The 22,407-nt window shown below is 51.8% G+C and overlaps 1 protein-coding gene across 1 annotated transcript in view; it reads right to left on the bottom strand.

Annotated features, from left to right (window-relative positions):
• Window positions 1-18,971: 18,971 nt before the first annotated feature.
• TNR (tenascin R) overlaps window positions 18,972-22,407 on the bottom strand; it is a 64,520-nt gene continuing 61,084 nt past the window's right edge. The window contains exons 19-21 of the mRNA XM_006907789.1: window positions 21,603-21,764; window positions 19,908-20,071; window positions 18,972-19,091 (exon numbers count right to left, since the gene is read on the bottom strand). Of these exons, the coding sequence (XP_006907851.1) occupies window positions 18,972-19,091; window positions 19,908-20,071; window positions 21,603-21,764 (446 nt within the window). The remainder of the gene's footprint in view (window positions 19,092-19,907; window positions 20,072-21,602; window positions 21,765-22,407) is intronic.

Raw genomic sequence — 22,407 nt, 5'->3', positions numbered from 1 at the left:
CATTGCCCCTCAAGGGACCTGAGTGTGACCTCTGTCTTTCTGCGTGAGGGGTGACCTCCAAACCTCTCGGGCCACTTCTAGCTAGAGGAGCTGGGCCACATACATAAAGCGAGGGCGAAGGGCACCCTCCACCTGAGCCTGTGTTTGGAGGTTATTACAATGCCCTCCCTATGTGAAGGGATTGTGAGTTGGGGTGCATGAGTAAAACGATACTTCGGACCTGCGGGGTGCTCAAAGGGGTATATTAAAATTTAAGTGAGGAGCCTCAGTCCTAATAACTGGAAGGTCGAGATTTTTTTTGTGAGGTAGCCAGATCCGTGGCTATGAAGTCAAGCCGGATTTACACAGTACCGCCCCGAATATCAGCGCTCGGAGCCCATCTATTCCTGGCCGGCGGGAAGTCCTCTGCTTCCAGGAGTTTCTCCCCGCAGATATGTTCGGGCCCTCCCTCCCTCCAACGCTGCCTTGGTCTCCTGGGACCAGCAGATTCTCACAGCTGTAATTAGAGCCTTAGGCAGCAGCTCTGACGTCTCTGTCCTGGGCTGGCCAGACATCGGCCAGCCAGGGACACCCCATATATGTCTGGATGGCCTGCTGGCCTCTGGAACTCACCTCCCTCTGGTCGGTTGGGAAATGTCTGTGTCCTCCAACCTGCGCTCTCGGGGCCACTTTCCCGGGATGGACAGCTCATCGGGAGGGGTTCAGTTGGGTGATGTCAGGCTCCACTTCTCCCTAACCTTTGCTTCTCCAAATCTCAGGCCCATCCCACCGCCATGCCCAGTCGTGATTTTGTTTTGCTGTCGGGCTCCAGGCATGTCAGGGCTGTTACTTTAGGTTCCCTGACTATTTCCGGGCCGTTAAGACGGTCCCTGAACATGCTCACAGAATCGCAAGAACTTCTAGGGGAAGATGATGCCCAGCCTTGCAACACCGACCCAGGCAGCTGTGTATGTGGGTCGGGGGGGGCGGGTAACATGGGGTACATTTTTATTCCAGTGCTGTGGAAATCAATAGAATATCCCCCCAAATGAAAATGTGTACAGCGCAGATCCAAAGGGGTAGGGGATGGTGAGGTGGACACACAAACGCACAGCAGATTTGGGTCAGAACTTTCAAACCTGAGTCATTGCCAGCAGTGGCAACTCCATAGGTTTGAGTGAGCCTGGCACATAAGTGCCACACTGTCGTAGCTTGTGGGAGAGTCGCAGCAATGTGTGGGTTAGCTTCTGACACTGGAAATTTGTGCTAGATAGAGAAGGGGGAATGTGTGTGTGTGTGTGTGGGGGGGGGAGGGGAAGTGTAATCGAATATGAAGTAGGAAAGTTTGGGGGGGGATGAAAAACAATCGGGGGAAGACGGCCTTTGTCACTGTCTTCGGCCACCTGTCCAGCTCCTCCTCACACTCCTTTTATCTTCGAGACGCCCTTCACCCGGCCGGAGAGCAGAGCCCTCGTCTCTCAGTAGAAGCCAGATGGCATCTCGGCTTTCCTGGGAGCTGGGCCGCCGTCCTGTGACTGCTGACTCACAATCAGATTCGCCCAGGTGGACCTCGACTTGAAAGCTAAGAGTCCCCCAGGGCTGGAGCGAGCCAGGGAGCATCTCGGTGGGGCTGCTGGGGCCCGTGGCAGCCAGGTCCAGCGTCCGGGTTGGTGACGTCTCAGGCGGCAGGAAAGGCGTCCAGGAGCAGGGCGGCTGTGCAATGGGCAGCTACGTCTGTGTCCAGGAGAAGCCACAATCGTGTCTTCACAGAGTCAATTCTACGAGAAAATTCTGGATGTTTTTCTCGGATGGGTGGCATTTAAAGCCAATTCCGAACCTCTTGGGGCCTCCGCGAGCAACCCAGCATCTTTTAGTAATTCCCTTTCGGCCCCAGTCACCCAGTTTGCAACTAAGAAATACGACGCCCGAATCCACACACAAGCAAAGTCAAACAACTTAGATTGCAAAATGTTTGGAAAGGGGAGAAAAGGCCCCCATAATCCCATCACTTTAACACAACAATAACGACCCCTGTGAGTTCCCCACGACGCTTTCCCAGATGATGTCCAAGGATACGAAGTGTCATGTGGACAGAAAAAAGTCTCCATCATCTAACGATTTTGGGAATTTGAAACGTGTTCTATATTATTACACGGTTTTCTTTACTTCACTCCTTCTCAGAATCTTTCGTGCGTTAGCTCGCTTTGAGAAGATTCAAGAAAGAAAGAAACAATTGCGCTTGTCTTCCTGGGACCATCTCGAGGACGTGGAGGACGTGGAGGCTCCAAAGTGCCGCCTTGTCCTCTCTTCGCATGAGCACGTGATCTGCTTCACATGAGCTCGTGATCTGCGTCGCGGGGATCGGTGGGCACGAACAGTTCGGGTCCCCGCTGCCCTCCACGTGGCATCACAGGGCCTGCGAGGGCAAGACTTCTCATGGAAGAGCCGTCTCTCCTTTTGACCCTGGGGTCTCTAAGTGTGAACCCGAGGTCATCCGGCAGGCGACAAGGTGGGCGTGCCTGGGCTGGGCCGGCGAGACCACCTGTTGGTACTTTAGTCTCTGCTCACGCGCATCCTGGTAGCAGCAGGTTAATAGGACCTGACATTAGGGCCAAGACCTCCTAATCCTGGTGTTAATTTAATCGATCTGGGCAGCTCCCACTCACTGAAGAGCACCTCCAACTTCCCATCCCGTCCCCAAGCTTACAGCGAGACCTCACGGTGACTTGACACAGACTGGAAAGGAAGCAAGAAAACCTAATTGTCCTCAAAAAAAAGAAACGCCCAGGGGCGACGGACTGACAGCAGCAAGGTTTGTCATGCAAATGGACAGACTAGCCCTGTTGCTCCCAATTGTGCCCGAGTGGAAAGAGTAGAGATTTAAGGAGACTTAACTCAGAGGAAAGAAAAATAATGGATCCTCTGTGGGGCACTGGTGTTAAAGGAAAAAACAAAACAAAAACAAAATCTTTTCACTTTATTATCCTTTTTCGCCTGCTGAGTTGGCCCCAGGAAACATGTGAGTCACTGATAGCTGTATTCCCACCATGCAGTGTAGCTCTGCCGGTTAGAAACGGTGCTGAGAAGGACTTGGCCACGAATCTCCATTCGAAGTTACATCCAGTGGGCCTGGGACTTGGCTTTTTCACTGCGGCGTCTCCGGAATGCAGAATAGTTGCAGCATAAATGTTTGTAGAATTAATGAAGTCTGTCTCCTTAGAGAAGAGCTAGTTTTGCTAGGCCTCGCTCACAGAGGTTGAATCTCTCATCCTCACCAGCCTGAAACTTCCAGTTTGGTACAAACTTCCAGTGTTATATAAAGAAAATTACCGTCATATTTCTCTAAGTTCTCTTTGAAAAAGCGTCAGGCCACAGATCTCGGCATGGTTCCATCCGGTAGGAATTCCCTCTGAACTGTCAACTTGCTGCAAACTTGCATGTTCAGAAAACGTTGAGGTCTGTGTCCGGGCACCTGATGTCCAGGTGCCCAGACACAGACTTTCCTGCTAAAGACAGTGAAAAACGTGACTTAATGTATATATTTTAAAAACTTCCTTAAAAACATTGAAGGATTGGTACAATACAACAGCAAGGATTTATCGGCCAGACCCCTGAGGGAAGGCAGGCACAGAGAGAAGCAAGCAAGTCATTACCCCGAGGGCTGTTGCTGAATCTGACGAACTAGAGCTTCGATTTTCACAGTTTTTTAGAACAAGCGCCTGTGGTGTGTATGTGTGAGTGTGTGTGTGTGTGTGTGTGTGTGTGTGTGAGGGAGGGTGTGTGTGTGAGAGAGAGAGAGAGAGAGAGAGAGAAAGAGAGAGAGAGAGAGCGAGAGCGAGTGCGCACGCGCATAAGCAAAGTCCACTGCCAAATCCTGGAACCCCAGTACGTCACAGGCTAAGTGTAAATGTGATCCAGAGCTAAAACCAACTATACTCCTTCCACAAGAAATTTCAAGATAAGTTGCCTAAACACCAGACAAAACAGAGTTCATACAACAAACAAACAAACAAACAAACAAACCTCTCCCTGATCAGTAAAATCTTAAGCTGACCTTTGTGTGGACAGATAAGTCAAATTCATGTGAGCTGGGTGGTCCAAAAAACCTGGAGTCTTGTGTCTTCTATCAGCATTCATGCCATAGTAATAGGCTCACTCAATAGTTTGTAAGCAGGGTAAAATCACATCTCAGACCCAAAGAGTACCTGACAGTAAATCTAATAAAAGATGCATAAAACCTCTCAGAAGAAATTACCATCCTTTATTGAGAGACATCACAGAACGTCCAAGAAGTCGAGAGATACTTTGTGTTCATCGACGGAAGGATTCGAGATCGCGAAAAGGCCTATTCTTTCAAATTATTAGAGTTAACTCCATTCCAATAAAAATTCCTTTTAGGTTTTTGTGGAACTTGACAAGCCGATTCTAAAATTTATTTGGAAATGCAGAGTCAAGAAGAGCCAAACTCTCTTGAAGAAAAAGAACAAAGTGAGTGGTCGTGCCCTGTGTATGTCGAGTTTTATTTTAAAGCTTAAATAATTGAGATGACGTGTTCTTGGAGCTGGGATTGACAAAGAGACTACGTATTACAAAGGTAGGATACTAGGTCGGTGAGTAAGGATAGACTTTTAAATAAATAGGGAAAATGTGTTATTCATATGGAAAAAATATAAATATATCCCTGCCTCACATCATAGATTGTGTTGAACCATATAGAACCGTCACTTTTGTAGGTCAAAAATTGCCACAAATATAGGCAATTTCATATCATTCTACCTAATAAAAAAGTCTAGGTAGATTAAAAACCTAGATGTAAAAGTTAAAATCGCAGATAACACAGGAGAACATTTTTACATCTCAGGATCAGAAAACAAGACCAACAAACACTAACCATCAAGGAAAGGTTGATAAATTGAGTTACTCTGAAACCAGAAACTCTCTTTATCGAAGAAACCATAAAGAGAGGGGAAAGACAAGCAACAGATGCAACAAGATATTTTAAATGCACATAACTGATAAATGTTTCCTATCTAGAACATATAAAAATAACTGGAATCAGTAAGAAAATGACAGGCAAGCTAGTAGAAAAACCATTCAAAGAATTATCCAGATCTTCCAAATTTGACGTATTTTATTATACAACATTTTTAAAGATTACATTTTTTAACATCACCGCCGATCTCAGAAAAATCCTTCAGCACTGGGAAGCTGTCAAGCTTAGCACGGTGGGTCCAAGGTTTTCAAAATTTTGATTTTCTTTTGAGAGCTCAAATTTTATCGCTAGCTACAAATACTGTCAATTGTTTTCCTCGAAATGACAGGCTCTCTTGGCTTATTTTTGAGAAAATGTCTGCCAAATACCCAAGTAAAAAAAAAAAAACAAAAAAAAAACCAACCCCATACTTTGTCAGCTGTTATTTCAAGTTAAAAATGGAGTCTCAAGAAAAAAGCGTCTTGTTCAGCTGGAGACTCACACAATGGCACCGTTCCTTTCCTCGAGGCCATGATTGGACTCAGGTGTGCTGCAGGAGCGTTCCGAGTATGCCTCTCATTTAGTCACAGGATTAAAAAGACGTGCACTTGCAGTCGAGACCGAATAAAATTAATAAGCTTTACTTTTTCATCAAGTAAAATGGCATTTTTTTTTTAACCGTGATTAAAAAGTACGACTCTGGGTACAGTTGGCTGCCATCGCCTTGATCTATGCTGAGCGCCTACGATTTCGCCACGACATCAGTGCAAGTGTCCATGCAGTGGAAAAGGGGAAATGTTACCTCAGTCATCTTATAAAAACGGCGTGGGTTCCGTGGATCCTCTGGAAGGTCTCGCGGGCCCCTGAGGGTCTGTGGACCACGGTTTGACATCCTCTGCATTGACATTGTCCGTTTGAGTACATAACAGAGGTGGCTTTGGGGGTGGATATGGTGAGATCAAAGATGGAAAGTGGCAGTTTCAACTTTTCTTATTTTTTTTTTTCAAAACTGGGAGCTCATGGTAGGTTATTTCTTTTAGACTGGATCAAAAATTTCCCAGAGTCTAAATATCATGAGCCTACTTACAGTATTTTATAGGTTAAGACTCCTTTAGCATCAACTAACAGAAAACCCAGCTGTCTTAAATAAAAAAGGAGATACGTTCATAAATCCAGGTCGGACTCAATTCAGTCACGTAGCGGACCAGAACCTGGTTCTCTCGGTGTCTCTGGTTAGCCCCAGGTGGTGTCAGTTTCATTCTAGCCTGACCTTTTTCATGGAGAGAAAGTGGATGCACGGTTCCAAGGGTTTCACGTACATCCCACAGAATTCAGAGGGAACGAGAGTTTCTTTCTTTGAAGTCATCAACAACTGCCCTAAGCTTCTGAGATAGAATTGGGACTTGCGTTCACTCCTGAACCAAAAACTGGGGGCTGGAACATTCACTTAGGCCTGAATCCCTCACTGAGCCTTGTCCCTAGAGCAGTGATTTTCAAGGGGGGATGATTTTGCCCTGAGGGGACATTTTTGGTTGTCATAAAGGATCATAAAGGAGATGGGTGATGAGTGTGTGTGTCTGTGTCTGTGTCTGTGTGTGTGTGCGTGCGCGTGCACGTGCACGTAACTGTTATCTATGGACAGAGGATGATGCTAGCTCAGCTTTTCAGTGTGACTTGACCTTGAAAGAGAAATAAATGGTTCTGGAAATCTGATTAATGAGTTTCAGGCAGCCCCTAATTAGAGGCAGTTTTTGAGCTGCTTCGGGGTGGCCCTGGACTCAGAAAAAGATGAGGACGCGAAGCAACCCATCTCCTCTGGCGCCGAGACATGAACTCCAGATTTTCCTCCCTTGCCGTGAGCCCCATGGCTGCACTCACCCCTGCCAGAAGGGACCGCGTCAGATTATTGAGAGGCCGAATCAGACCTGCCCGCTCTGACCAAGAGATGCAGATGCGAGGGCTCTTGCTGCCGATCCCGGGCGAGCTTCACGACTAATGAAACATCACACAGATCTACGACGGTGACTGCGTCCTCCAAGCACAAAACTAGGCCACTAGGCCACATGGCCCAACAAGCATGGCTGGGGCAACAGGGAAGAAAAATCAACGCTGTGGCTTCTCCGGAAAAGCTGGAAGTAAACACGGCGTCCCCTGCCTCTCCTTCCCGGGTAGCGGCGGGCTTGCTGGGGAGGGCGAGCGGGGTGGAGGGGTTCGGTGGCTGCTGTGCTTCTCCGCCTCAGGCCGAGGCTGCGCTACATTTCTTTCCTGGACTATTTTTCCTTTTGCTCCATTTCTATTCTTGGGACGCAATTAAAATTTTCTGTGGCTGGGGATCTGATTAATCCTTTGCTTTCCCTAACATCACCAAGGACTCTCTCAGGCACGGGGCTTTGATACCAGGGAGCATGGGCAGTGATACCAGAACCCAGAACTTAGGCAGAATTTGGGGCAAAGCCTCCCCTTCCATCTGTCTTTGGTGCCGAACTGACCCACGATTAATTTTTTCTTAAGAAACCTCCAGGACATATAAGGTTGTGAGGAATTTGGGGATCTTAAGCAATCAACACCATTTACTACCGTCCGGCAGGGTAAGCAACAGAGCCGAGAGCATAAGTTCCAAGTGACCCTTGATTCCTGGAGAGCCGTGACAGAGCGAAGCCTGCGAAGTCAAACTCTCATTTTCCGTAAGCACCGTCTTAAAAATTCCATCCCCACCTTGGAATCTCATCTCCCGCCACGAAAACACCCAGAGTGATTCCCACGAAATGAAACTAACATAAAACACAGAGAGCTTTGCAAACATCTATAAATTATATAAAAAGAAATTCGATAGAAAAGCTATAACCATGTTCTGTTTCGGGGGCTCTTTTGTCTGTCAGACTCAAACGGACTGGACAATGCTTCTTTAATGAAGTCTGAACTGAAGCCACCTTCTTGCGGTGATAAATCTCCCTTTCTATAAACGGTGACTCTCAACTGAGGGCGATTTTGCCTCCCTGAGGGCAAATAGCATTTGGCAATGTCTGGATATATTTGGTCGTTCCGACTTGGAGGGTGGTGGTGGTCCTGCTCTGATTTGATGGGCAGAGGCCAGGGCAGCTGCTGAATACGCTACCATGCGCGGGACATTCTCCTGCAACAAAGACCATTCGAACACGTCTGACCAGAATGTCACTACTACTGCCATATTAAAACCCCGTCCCATTGCAAGCACGGACATTTGAAACCGAATTAAAATTCAGCTCATTTCTTTTGAGAAAAAAGAAAAGGGTTGAAAACTGGATTTATGTGAGCGTCTTTCAAAGTATTTGAGTGGTGCATGATGGGGTCGGAGGGAGGGTCGGTGGGCAGTGCTTCCAGGTCGCTCGCTGGCCTCTTCATTGCCAGGGACTCTTCTGTGGCAGTGACACAGAAGAGTCACCTTTAATAAGTGATTCCCGCTTGTCATCGTTGCCAGTTGTTTCCGTGTAGCTTTGGTTGTAAAATACAAGTTTTAGTTATTACTCCACGGGTTTTATTTATGGAAATAAATAAATGTATGGAGGGAAGTCATTGAAAGTGAGCGTAGGTCACAAATCACGCCAGGTAGCGCCTGCACACGGACATAATTTACACATTGCCTCGCAGTGCTCACTGTTTGTCTTGGATCTTTAAATTTCCTGCACAGCTAGCATATTGGATTTTCATAATTGCTACTGCATTTCTTGTAATTTATACTCATTTCCCAGAAAACTCTAAAGGGCTTATTGTTTGTCATGAAGAGCAGACCGAAAGCTTCCACACAAGCTATGAATAAGTGTTTTCGCAGAGATCTGTACTCAGAGCAGTTCTTATTTAGGGCACGGAAGAGCATCGACATCTAAAAGTTCCAGAACATTTTCTGACGCCCTGTTCCCCCTTCACCCCCCCAAAGTAGATTCTAGAGTAATTAATCTTTTGAGTAGGTCCTGTTAGCTTTTTTGGATTCAAAAAGCTCCTCGACTGCTACTTTTTTGGGTGTTCAAAGTGTTTGAAATGTGTCTGAGTTAAAAAAAATAAAATTGTCAATATTGAAATGACAAGCCTCGTCCTAATTAACTCAATTTTTTTTTTTTTTTTTTTTTACTGTATATCTCTTTCCAGTTCCTCATGAACACATAAACACCAATTTGGAAATTTTATTCTAGTCGAAAACCTCTCACGCGAAGAGCTTTATTTAAGTGTATGTGATATCTGGATTAGGGAGTATGGAGTTTGGTACAAGTGGATGGAAATGAAAAGAGGCGAAAAAAGACAAAATCTCCTCCAAGGGGGACCCGTCCTTCCAGCCCTGCACACCCAGAGACAGCGCTGGGTCTGGCCCGCAGTAGGGGCTCATGGGACGGGCACGGCGAGGCGGGGGAAGAGGGACAAGCCACAGCCGTGCGTGGACTTGCACGCCCAGCGTGTGCTCTTTTAAGAGCTCCTCAAAAGCCCGAGCAGTGGGGCAGACTGCACGAATCCCACGAGAGGAGAGACACAGGCCCCACGGGCCCTTATTCCGTAATGACGCCTGACTGCGGACTGGCAAAGAGGTCACCACCGAGGCACGCGTCCCCAGGGACACCGGGTCGCTACGGAGAAGAGGCTACTGCATTCAGGCTGGGTTCTTGGTAAGTGTGCTGATCACTAGTGCTAGGAACGTTTCTCTCGTTTAATAATCCACTTTTAATGTTACCCGTGGCCGTTCTTGGTTCCCACAGCACAGCAATAATTAAATCTGTGTTCAGATGGCTGCGAATGCACCCGGAGGTCTGAAGCAGTGAGTGAATTACACTCATTTGAGTTAGACCATAATGTCAGCATTCGGCCACCTCAGGAATAAATGCCAATTACTGAAACCCCTTGAAGCTCCCCGCTCTCCCTTTAGTTTTCTTTACCCAGATACTGTGCAGGATGAGATGCCGGTGACAGGTGTTACCTGCATATGACAACTGTCACTCCTCCGGGAGCATCATCCTGGGGTGTGGGTTTCTGGGGTGGCTTATTTAAAATAGGACCAGGAAACGTGGCTGTTTTAAAAGGGCCTCTCTTGTCTCAGAGCCCAGAACTCTGTTTTGTAGGCGAGGAGGGCCTGAGGCCTGGCTGGAGGGCTAAGGGAAGCGCTCTGCCCGTTTGCGTGGGGCACCTTCGTGGGGACGTCGTCACCTGGCTGAGAGCTGGGATTTCATCCCCGTTTTCACGTGGCCCTGGGGTTGAGGTGAGGCCTCCTGGTGCCCAGAAAAGACTAGGAGGAATGACCCTTTAGGAAAAAATTATTTCCAAGTTTGGAATTGTCCTTTTTGAAAGTACTCTCTGTCTCCCTTTTGACAAGGGGACGTGGACAAAAGTCCCTCCCTCTTGGCCTTGGGAACTCACCGTGTTCGACCTGTCCCTGGCCACCGGGCGTGGGTGGGTGAGTGGGGGGAGCTGTGTCATTAAACGCCGTCGCGGGCCCTAGGGAGCCCCGCAAACAGGACGCCTTCACCTGTCCCGGTCCTGCTCCCACGGGTGGCGCTGTTTCATGCCCTCTGTCCTGCTCTCCCCTGCTCGCCTGTGCCCCCTGGGTTATTCCTATTGTCACGAGACACAGCCAGGTGGACCTCCCGCAGGTAGTCCCCTAACACGCCCCTGCCCGCCCCAGCGCAAGAGCTGGCCTGGGTTTCCGGCTGTGTGGCAGCCCGCTGTCACAGCCATCCCTGACTCCCTGGCTCTGCGTGCCTGCAGAACTGGCCCGGGTGTGAGCTTCCCTCATGACCCTCTCCTGGGGGGCTGCAACCTGGCTGGGTCTTGCCTAACTTTGCCTGGAGGTTAGCGATGACCTGACAATGTGCACTGGGTCCATTTTCAAGGCAGAGAAAGGAAAAATGTTTCCTCACGGGCCCAAGTCTGAGAGGCAGGTGGTCACAGGAGCTGGAGACCGGCCGGCTCCGCAGGTCGGGCCTGTCGGACATTCTTCGCCAGCGCCCATAGATGGCACCAGAGCCCTGGGGATGGGCTACCCCAGGCACTCCGGGGTTCAGGGAGGCTGACGGCCAGACAGCCTTCGTGGCCCATCAAGGGCTCAAAGCCACGGGCAAGGCCGGTCTAGGGCATGCTGGGGCGTCCAGCAGAGGCTGCCACCCATCGGTGACCTTTTCCGATGGTAAAAGCGAAGGGCGAGATGAAGCAAAGTGGGTGTGAGGTGGGGAAGGGAGGGGTGAGGAGGAGGTCACCAGGGTCCGCGAGAGCAGGAGTGGGGGAGGCAAGGGGCGCGGGGGGAGCAGCGGCACCTCGGGAACGAGACCAGCCGCCCTGAAAGGGGACACAAGGGACGTGTGGGGGATGCGCAGCCCGGACGCCGACAGAGGGGCCGCGGCCAGGAGCCGCCGAGAAAGGCCCGCTTCCCGCAGGAGCCGGTGGCCACGCATCGCTCCTTCTGGATCTTTTATTGACGTATAGAAAATGTGTTTAAAAAAGGAACTATACAGAGGCTAAAAGCAATCAGGACTAAAAATACTGGTTAACAATGGTTAGCGAGCGGGGGTGCGGGGCGCCCCGGTCCCCCGCGTGGCTGCGCTTGGGTTCAGTCCGCGAGAGCGAGCCCCCCGACGAGCGTGCGCCCCCCGACGTCTTCTTGCTTCTCTGCCTCTGCCCAGTCCTTTACGCAGATGCTTTCTCCAAGCTCCGTTGTAGCTACAAAGTCAGTAAATTGGTCTTTGTTATTTTCACCTGAAAAGACGGTTAAAGGTTAAAATGGCAAATGCACACTCGAAGGGGGGGAGGATTCGATGTTGGTGGCGTCTCAGGACAGCGCCCCAGAGGCCACAGGGTGGGTCTCAGCGGCCGGGCCCCAGGCAACCGCCCCCTCGAAGCCTCGCTGACTCGCTTGGGGTGCCCCTGACTCCCTTGGGCCTGGAGTGTCTGTGAGGTTGGGATAATTGGGTGGGTGAGCGATAGGAAGGAGGCGTCTGTGTTCATATCTCTCACGGATTCTGAACCTTGAGCCTGTGGGACCGTGGCGTGAATCTGGGCCTCGGAGAGGGCTGGGCCGTCAAGGGGGTTGGGAGGGGACCCTTCTCGGCTGCCGTGTTTGCAGAAACGATGGCGTCTGGTGCATCTAACGCATGGGTGTCACTGCCACCCTAGCAGCCGCCACCCGGAAGAGGACCATGAAATGCAGACTTCTCTCTGGGGAGATCTGTCTAGTCCTGTACGTAGAAATGTCTTTCGATTAAGAGAAAGGACTTCCTTTCTGGACTTCTGGCCCGGCAGCTAAAAATACAAGTTACCAGGAACCGATTTCCTTTTCAATTCCCTAAAGTGGCAAAGAGCTGGTTCATTGCCAGCTGTGCTCGAAGCCCCCAGCCCACCAGGGAGGCGGGAGCGGGTCGGGAGAGGGGAACGGAAACCGGAGAACACGTGCGTTTGTCCCCTGCCTTCCTCCCGCCTCGTTCCTCAAAACTCTCCACGGATGTGCCCTGCAGGGAGCCGTGAAGAGAGTGTACCCCAGAGTCGGGGAGGGGGGAGCCCAAATTAGTCTGTGATGTGCTGGTTTTAGCCTAAAAATTCATGGTGTTTCTGCATTTGATACCACCCGCATTGGTTTGAATACATTAATGATCTAACCCGTTCCCCCCACCCCCAAATTCAGGCATAACATTGACACCCCAGGAACAGGTGCTCTGTTTATTCCGCGGCTTCCGCCTCCCCCGATCCTGGCTGCATTGTCTGCCCCAGTTTGGGAAGAAGACTCTGGAATGTCTCACGCCTCTAACACTGGGTGAGGACGAGGCTGCGTGTTTGACAGGAGTGGGTGGGGGAAGAGTGTCTGCGTCTGGTCTTTATCATCCCTTGCCAGCCCGCTAGGACCCGCCCCACCTCCCACATGGAAAAAAAAAAAAAAAAAAAGAGGAAAGGAAATTGCTGCCAGGCGAGGCTGAAGATCCCCCGGGGTATATGGCGAAGACAAGGCAACGGCCCCTTTTTCTTAAAATACAGAGAAGAGGGAGGAAGTGGTATCAGAAGCCCCTTTGTGAAAACATTAGTGAATTCAAGGTGGCGGCCACTTGACTAAATAAATACAAAGGGCCGCAGCCTCGTGAAGTAGCAAAGCTAGGGCTTTAGAATGAATTAGACAGACGGTTTGTGATTACGGCTCTGATTAGCAGCTGTGTGACTTTAGGCGTGTTGCGTAACCTTTCTGTGCCTTCGATCTCTCATCCGTAAAAGGGTCATCCTCGAGTCGGGGTTCCCGTGCGGATTTAACAAAGTAATACGTGTCAAGCGCCTAGCCCAGTATCTGGAAGGCAGCAGGTGTGCAATGAATACCATTTTTCTTCGTCTTCATCTGGGCAGAGAAAAATTAAAAAGCCGATGCCAGGTCCGATCTCAGTTCTGTTACTAATAACTCGTGTGAACTTGGGCAAGTTGCCTAACCTTTCTGGCCCTCTGTTTTCTGAAGCTTGAAATGAGAGAGTTGTGTCGGATGATCTCTCCAGAGTCCCCTTCAGCTCTGAAGGTGCGTTTCCAACGTCTGCCTTTGGAGGGCAGCGTTGAGCACATCAGAGTTGGATGACAACCCAGGGTCTCCCTAGAGGCTGCTAATCCAGCGATAGGAAGACAACAGTAGATGTCATCCGTGTATTGGCCTCCTGGGCGTATCTGGACCCAAACCCGCTCTGTGGCTTAGGCGTCCCAGGCCCCTGGGGTGTTTGCGCCGCCTTCCCTGAACCCCTGGGTCCCACGGGCCAATGCCAGTACCTGGGAGAGCCGGCCTGGTGAGACCGAAAGCGTTAACTGTTTCTGAACTGGGAATGTAGCATGGGCCCCGCCTCTGGGCCGACAATGAGGAGCTATTATTTTATTAGGTTCACATGGGGGGCAAAACTTTTCTGAGCAACAAGCTTTGGACGTTCCCGCATGAGCCGTATTAAGCCTGGGGAAGGAGGGAGGGTTTCCGGTTGGGAGAAAACGCGGCACTGTCCAAAGACCGAGAGGTTTGCCAAGAACATTTGGACAATGAAGTGCTGCAGGTGCACTGAAGTCATGCTTCAGGCAAGGGGTGACCTTGGAAAATTCATCAGAAATGCTGGAGGTGACAAATCGGGCCCGTGACTGCGTGGGGAGAAATAATGAGGTCCAGGCAGGACTGGCTGAGCAAGCCCCGAACGTCCTTCTGCTTCTCAGTTTCTGTGCATCTCCCTCCCGTGGAGCGGGGTGGGCCGGCAGGAGCTCTGGTGGGAAGCCGGGGATCAGAGCTCGAGGAGCTAAGGCCGGCCCCTTTGCCAGGGCCCCTGGCCCCTGGGCTCTGCGTGTTTACCGTGGGGCCATCTTGCTTTCAGTCTCTGATGGTCCATCAGCTTATTTTTGAATGTTATTGAGTATTTTATATTTTATTTTCTCTTCTTCTCAGCTGTTTCTCAAAGCTTGAAGAGCGCAGGATGGACACAAGCCCATGCAGTGCGGACACGACGAAGATGGACCAGAGCCGTTTCGCCACACTGGACCCGAACCTACGCCGACACGGCCTCTCCACGTACGGAGCGTTTTCCCTACCTGCTCTTCGAGGGTTTTGTTTGGTCTGTGAGTCCTCATTTGGCCCGAAGTCGCCAAACGTGTTGAGGAAAAGCTTATCGCACGTGTGAGGTTGACTCATGGAGGAAACAAAGGCCTAATGAAGCAGCTGGTCAAAGATCTTCATGGACGTGGCCGAAGGGCCAGGAGGTACATACAGCCAGAGAGGGGCTGCGGGCACAACCCAGAAGCCGGCCTGTGACTCACCTTCCCTCAGAACAGAGAACTTCTCTGTCATGGCTACCTGTGACTCACCTTCCCTCACAACAGAGAACCTCTCTGTCACTGCTACCTGGGGCAAACAGACCACCCAGGGAGGCCCAGCAAAGCCACGTCAGCAGCTCCTGGCATCCGGAGCTACGAGACTCTTGAACTTCCTGGGTGGGCCTCAGGCCTCTGTGGTCCAAGGCTCTTCTTGCAGCCTTGGCGAGTCTGAAGCAACTGAAAACAAATCTCCCCGCCTGCTGTGGGATTACAGACATCAAGGTAAGTGGGAATCTTTCTGAGGTTCCTTTTCAAAGTTTTAAGAGGGGATCGTGAGAGGCGAGAGGAGGCAGGGCAAGAAACGGAAGTAAGGAATTAGATCGAATAGGAGTCTGCTGATAAGAAAAGAGGCATAGAAAACACATTTCCTGAGCAGCAGCTCCACCTTTCCTGAAATTCTGGGTGCAGGTCACCAAAAAAAAAGAAAAGAAAAAGAAATATTTTTAAGCCCCAGGCATATTTGCAAATCCAGGCCACCAGCCAGTCTATTGCAACCCCCTTTGCTGGGAGCATCCACTGTTTTCACAGGTTTTGTCCCCCACCCCAGAGGACAAAGAGGATCTCATAAACCCCTTCTCAACTGATGCTCTGAAAAGAGCTCTTTGAGAAGGTTCCATAATGACCTTCTGTCCCTCTACCTACAGGTCTGTTCTGGGACTGGATCGAAGCGGCTAAGCTTGTTTGGTTTGGCACTGAGGTCTTCGGCAACCTTGGTTCTTCAGGTTTGTCTTTGAAAGAACAGTCTTCCGCGAGCAGGGAGCTGGGCGGCCCCCAGGTGGAGGGGAGCAGGTGTGAGGCCTCTGCCACTTTCCGGGAGTGGGGGAGGCCGGGTGGGGCGGGGTGGGGCAGGGCTCACTGTTTGTGGAAGGGAAGCTGCCTCTGCCTTTCCTGGCTGCCATTTTTTGGTGGTGGTGGTTTTTTTCCAAATCGATCTCCTGTGCAAATCCTTTGACCAGTTTTCCTGGGTCCTGGTTTGGTGTGACTTCCGGAAACCTGGAGGGACTTGCTGTCCTCACCCTATGTTGATTCACACACCCTTGGCCACCTCGTTGTGACATTCGGCAAGTCTTGGTCTTCCTTATCCAGTTAAACCTGGTCTAAAGGCCAGCAGGAGATGCCCACGGATTTTTCTTCTTCCCCACCCCCGCTCCCTTACCCCCCGCCCCCTTTTATACAAACTTCCTTTATCTTCCACAAATAACCCTGTGATGTGAGTTTACTGTGTCGGAAACTAGTTTCTTTGATGGAGAAATACAAAGAGGAAAAACTCCAGTTTGGGGTCTAGGCAGTGAGTCTGTTGCAATCATCTGTGGGTTTGTTTGTTTGTTTGTTTGTTTTCGTAAGTACACATCCTGACCTGTCTGCAGTTAAACTGCCCCTGGGCAGGGTCTATCCTATTCCTTTTGTGTCCCTTGAGAGAAACTGTTGCTGCTTTTGGGTGAGCGCTTGGTGACTGTTGCTCGATGGGTCCGCCCTCGGCTAGAGCACACGTGCCTGGAGGGACGGATCCGAGGGTGAAGGTAAAAAGCTTTGAGTCAAGTTGACCAGGAACCTTGGGGAGAGAATGGGCAGTGTCTTTTGAAAACAGTGCGAACTCTTGGGAAAAACACTCCACTTAAAAGGAATCCTGTACCGAAGGTTGGGTGAGCTAACCTTTGAAGTCTCTTTCTTGCTTTCAAATTCTTTAAAATGAATCTAGGCAATGCTGCTGACACTATTTATAGAAGTGTTCCACAGGGTAAAATGGCTCCAATACAAGACAAATCTGGGTTTCCACTGATGTTTCTTGGCTTTCACCTAAATGACAACACTTTTCCGTTTCAGTGCCCTCGATGAGGTGGCTGTACTGGCTCCACCCGGGTCCCTGGGCTTTGCTTTCATGGACGGAATGACTTCAGCCTCCTACTTGGTATAATCTTTTCTGCAACATTCTCTCGTGTGTGTGTGTGTGTGTGTGTGTGTGTGTGTGTGTGTGTGTGTGTGTGTGTGTTTTACTTATGACTTCTGAATCACCCTTCCTTCCTTCCTAAATAAAACAGCGCTTCCGGTGAATTTTCGTCACTCAATCGCGCTTTCTCACCAATGCTAATTTGCACTCCGATGTTCAGATCATAGGCTAGCATGACTGTCAAAGCAGAGGCTAGCATGACTGTCAAAGCAGAAAAGGAAGTTAGAAGCCATTCCAGTCTCCTCTCTCATGCACCAGGCGAGGACACTGCGGCCCAGAAAGGTACAGCAACCTCCCTGATGTCACAGAGCCCGTACCACGGCAGAGGTGGGCCTCCACCCTAGCCCCCAGCTTCCTTGTTCGGGGTGCTTGCCACTGCTCACTGGTGTCCCACTCTAGTTCGATCTTATTCAGCTAACAGTTTTCCTACAGGACTCTGCTGCTTCTTCCTTCTAGTGGTTTCGAAGCCCTTGGTGCACTGAGCAATGAAAACATCACCCCCGTTTGTCAGTCACATCCGTACCACAGCGTGAACGAGGCCTTTGGTGGCCTCCTAAGGGAGCACCTGCAGCGGGTGGCCATGGACATCATCTCACAGCATCGCAGGTGTGATCGGCAGCCTGAGGGACTGATCTTCCCTGGTCGTTGGAGCTTAGTTACAGCGTGGATGTTCCCACTGGGAAACTGCCGACTCGCAGGCACATCCCGTAACCGGTTGGGAAAGGTACAAAGATGCCCACCTTGACTGAACACGGGCGTCACAGGAAACAGAGCTGGGGCCTTGCGGGGCGGGGAAGAGAGGGACAGGTGGAGGGCCGCTGGGGAAGCGGACATGGATTTTGGCAGATGTCGTGGGGTGGTCGCAGCCTACGTCTGATTTGGAGGAGTCGAAGGGTCATGCCTTCTAGAGCCGCCAGCTCTCTTGGGCTTAAAAGCCACATCACACTAGTGAAGAGAGCGCATCTCATAAAATAAGAGGTGGCCCTCAGCCCTCCCCCAGCCGCCTTCGGATTTCTAGATGCAATTTCCTCTGGCGCTTTTCATTTTTCCTCTCCAAGGCAGAATAATAAAAGAAGATGGAGAAAGGCTTCCTATGATCTCCCCTCATTAAGGAGGTCATTCCCGTTTCCCAAGGACCAAAAAAAAAAAAAAAACCCAGATGCGACCTCTTCCCAGACTCTCAGTCAGGGAAATGGCTGGCTGGTCATGTAACTTCTGACTCGCATTAAGCTGCCCACACGAAGGGGAGGCTGGCTGAAGACAGAAACGAGGCCTTCGGTGTGCAATTCAGAGGAAAAAAAATCCACGACAAATAGGACCAGAAAGAGAGAGAACGGAGCTGAGTCAGACCTGTGCTCCCCCTGGGACCCCAAACCTCAGCGGCAGGTGCCCTGGATTCTACTCTGTTGTTTCCTCAATGCCGGACCCCAAAGCATGGAAACCACAGCCATCTCCCCCTCTCGCCCCCAAAGAAGGTGCTGTATGTCTGGCCGAGGATGGGGCCGTGACTTATGACCCATAGCGACACAGCCACTGGGCAGCTCAGGGCCAGGCGCGGGCAGCAAACGCCTTGGGGACTATAATTCAAACCGCGGCCGGGCTTGTGGGGCCGTGGGGTCTAGGGTGGGGTGGCAGTGGGCGCAGGACTGACTGGGCGCCGGGCTGGACGGGAGGCTACGGCTCGGGAAAGGTCCCAGAGGACACTCGGCGGGTGGAGTAAGCGTGTCACCAGATGGGAATCTTTGGCCCAGGAAGGAGGACTTGGGCCGCTGGGATGGGGCGAGGTTAATCGGCTTTCTCTTCAGGGAATTTGTTCTCAGAACCCTCTTGCTGAAGCTTCTTCCCCGGGCTGGTGCGAGAACCTGGCCCTCGAAGGCGGATTGACCAGAGTACAAACAGCCGGAACGGAAGGGCAGCGGAGAAGGAAGAAGGCACGTGCCCGTCGCCATGACAACCTGACTCCTGGACTTGCCTTTGAACTGGTCTTTTAAGAAAACATCTCACTCGCCCTCCTTGGTGGGAAAAGGGAAAGGCGGAGGGTGGCTGGGAAGGAGAGAGGATGGGCAGGGGGTCAGGCCCAGGGGGCGGGGGGCAGCGGCGGCCACGAGCAGCTGATTCCCAGCTGATTCCTGCCACGTCCTGCTCCCTTCAGACTCATAATATGTTGCAGAGCACATTCCCCCCCACCCCTCGCTTCACGTTATAAAATACGAACAAATGACAGGAAAGGTCAGTTGGCTCACGGCCGCCCACTGCTCAGAAGTGCAGGGCCCGCCGCTTCCTGCCCGCCGTGGGCCGGGGGTTGTAGGGGCGGGTCTTCATCTCCACGAAGGGAATGGAGAACTCGTGGCCTTTCCAGTGATACCAGTTGATCCCCTGCGGGGAAGAAAGATAAGCATGTCAGGCCACCCAAGACGGGGATTTCGCCCTTAACACCAAACTTCCTGGCTGAGTTCCCCAGAAGGTCAAAGGAGCTTTTCTTTGAAACACGCCTGTGGCCTGGGTCTTTTTGTGGAATGTGCTGCAGCTTTGTGTTTTTGGCCTTGCAGATTTGCATGTGGCAGTCCCGAGAGTTGAATTTCAAAACCCCAACAGTACAGAAGCCTCTGGAAGAGAATAACTGTGTTTGCTCACTCCTGGTGGTTCCCATCCATGGCGACTGGCCATCTCGGTTTGCACAGGACGAAGGGGTTTCCTTGGCTGCTGGACTTGCAGTGCTAACACTGAGAAAGTCCCAACAGGTGTAGCTGGTCACCCTGTCGCCCAGCCCAGCCTCTGGACATGCGGTCTCTGATGGGGAAGATAGTCCGGTTTATGCGGGACCATCTCGCCTTTCCTAGGACACTTCTTAGGATGCAGCTGAGCCTGAGAAATTGTCCCTGAATCGATAAGCTCATCATGGAACTTTCTAGAGGAGGAAATGAAATGGAACTTGACTGGCCGTCGAGGGCTCCTCTGGGTGAGTTCTAGTCCCTGAGTCCGGATGCTTCCTCTCCATCCTCTGCCTGCTCCTGTCCCGCCCGTACCCCCGAGTCGGCCTTATTCCCCTTCGCGATAGTCCTTTCTTGAGACGCTGAGTATTTCTTTTTAAAAGGGAATGTAAGACGCGCATGTGCATTTAAGACACAAAGCTAAGGGACTGTGGGTTCCCCAGCTCTGGGTCACCCCAAACAGTGGCAGAGCGTCGCCTACCTGGCTGTGCCTGGACTCCCCGTACTTCCCGTTGAGGTTGGTCCGGTGGCAGTTCTTATACCACCAAGCTCCCTTGTATGACACAGCGCAGTTGGTAACTGCGACATCATTGTCTCTGTCCTGGGTAGAGAAGGGGCGTCCCTGGTGATAGCTGAGGGAGTCCCCTAGAGGAAAAGATGCACTCGTGAGGCTGTTCGATTCTCACTCTTCGATCGGGATGTTCTGGACGTTTGGCGCACTTCCCACAGATCTGTCTTCCACCGAGGGGACCTTCCACTCACCTCTCCCATTTCTACCTGGCTCGTCAGCCTGGCCGTACCAAACTCTGTTCCTCCTTACCCCGGGCCCAGTGCTGCCAAGCTGCTCCCTCCGGCTCACCTCCTCGCTCCTCTGACCTCCCGCTCCCCGTACTCTGTCCCCTCAGCTCCGCCTCAGCACCCGCGTCTGTTCCCTACAGGCCAGCGCTGGGGCAGACCGTCACGATTCCTTCTGTCTCCAGGGGACACAGTGCTGAACCATGGCAATGTGAGACAAGCTGGGTCACCACTGTGCAGCCCGCTTAGTTTTGAAATGATTTAGTCTGATATTTCGTTTAATATACTCCGTTTTAATGGCTACTTTACGCCCAAAGTGTGGTAAGTGGGGCCTTTTGTTGGGCACTTTGGGCCGGCCTCCTTGCCAGTGGGAACGGTCTGAAACATGAAGAATAATAGAGGCAGCTGTGTCTCCTCTTTGGAGTGAGATACCTGGCTGGAAGGGGAAAGAACTGGACAGATGCAGGAATTGGAAGGGCAACACCTTGGTGGCCTTCTAAGTGCCAAGAGGCATAAAAATGGTATTAAAATTATACACTTGCATTCGGCCCTAAAACCGGAGTTAACGAAAGGACCGATCACGCCATGTACCAAACAGAAGACTGTTTGGGAAAACAGGTTTTATGAAACGGGCTACAGGAGAAGCCAGGAACCGGGCTGGCAAAGCCCAAGAAGCAGATCCGAAGCTATGTTCTGACAAAGCTCTTAATGTGACGGAGCGCCCAGAGGTGGCTGTCCTGCTCGGGAGAAGTGTCACAGCTATACGGGAAAGCTGACCACGTTCGTGGTTCTCGTGGAGAAAGGAGAATGTGGCCACGGAGGGACATTCGAGTGCCGCCGTCGGCTCCCGGGTGGGGTGCCGTGGTGACTGCTGATAAGGGGGGGCATCTCAGAATAAGGGGGCATCTGGTGTATTTTCATGGTTGTCTTCAATGTCATTGCAGGGGAGATGTCCACCCAGACAATAGAGGATGATGCTCTCTCTGGCTAAGAGCCCATATTGATTAATCTAGACAAGAAAAATAATCCTTTGCTCTCCCATTGCACTTAAAAAAAATTAAAAAAAAACTTTAAAAGCACTTTTGCTGCATTTATCGTCTTTTTTTTTTTCCTGACTGCTCTGTGAAGTTGGGCAGGCATCATTATTATGATTTTCCAGACGAGGAGAGTAAAGTCCTGGAAATTGATTTCAGGTCATCTGAGTGGTTAGGGACGGCCTGGACCAGAGCCAGTGATGGACAGCCCTGTGTCCCCCCCCGCCCCCCACTGGCGAGCAGGGGATTCGCGAGCTCTGTGGGTGCTGCTGCCGCCGCCCAGGGCAGCTCAGGCCCGGCCCTGCCATACGTCGGTGGCTTTGGGGGTCCGCTCGGGCCCGCGGTACCTGCGGTGCCGTTGTAGCTGCCCACGCGGAGTTTGTAGAGGCTCTTACTGTCCTCCACGGAGAACCTGTCGTAGTAGGCGAACGCGGAGTCCTGGCCGTCCCGCATGTCCACACGCAGCTCGTGGCGGCCCTGGGCCGTGACCCTGTGTATGTTGTCCAGCCCTGCGGAGAGGGACAGGGGCTGTGGCGAGCTCGGCCCTCGCGGCTTTGGAAACGGGAGGGAAATGAAGCCGTGGCCTCAGAATGGACGTCACTGGGATAGCGCTGGCCCCAGGCTGCTGTCACGCAGACCCCCCCAGACTCCGTTTCCTCCTGCAAATGGCCAGCCCGGGTCGGCTGAGTGGTTCCCGCCACGGGCCAGCTCAAAGTCCTGACACCCAGTCCTGACCCGGTGAGGACGCGCCCTGGGCCTCGGGGTTCCCGCGCCGTCCCCGCCCACTCTGAACTGTGGCATTGGGGGAAAGTGACGGGAGGCATCGCATGGGCACAGACGCTCTGTGTGAACGACACTAGGGAGGAAGCGTGGGCCCGGACGTCAGGCATCCGCTGTCGACCTAGTTGCCCGCAGCGGGGTGCTGTCCAGTAACCTGTCCCCTCCTCCTCCCAGCCTCCCGCGGCTAACAGCTCACAGCCGCCTCCCTGGATAACTGCCCACGGCCAGGCGGGACTCACCGCACCCCGGAGGCTCTGTCTCACCCCCACCCCTTGGGGCGGGCTGCCATCGAAGCCGGACGCAGGGCACAGCAGCCAGCCCTCTCACCCCGGCTCCGAGGCGTAGTCGTGCTCCGAGCTTCCCCGAGGGTCA

Source organism: Pteropus alecto, unplaced genomic scaffold (assembly GCF_000325575.1).
Source record: "Pteropus alecto unplaced genomic scaffold, ASM32557v1 scaffold101, whole genome shotgun sequence".
In the NCBI taxonomy this organism is placed as follows: domain Eukaryota; kingdom Metazoa; phylum Chordata; class Mammalia; order Chiroptera; family Pteropodidae; genus Pteropus; species Pteropus alecto.
Note: the sequence above shows the minus strand (reverse complement) of the source record. Positions and strands in the feature narration are given on the sequence as shown.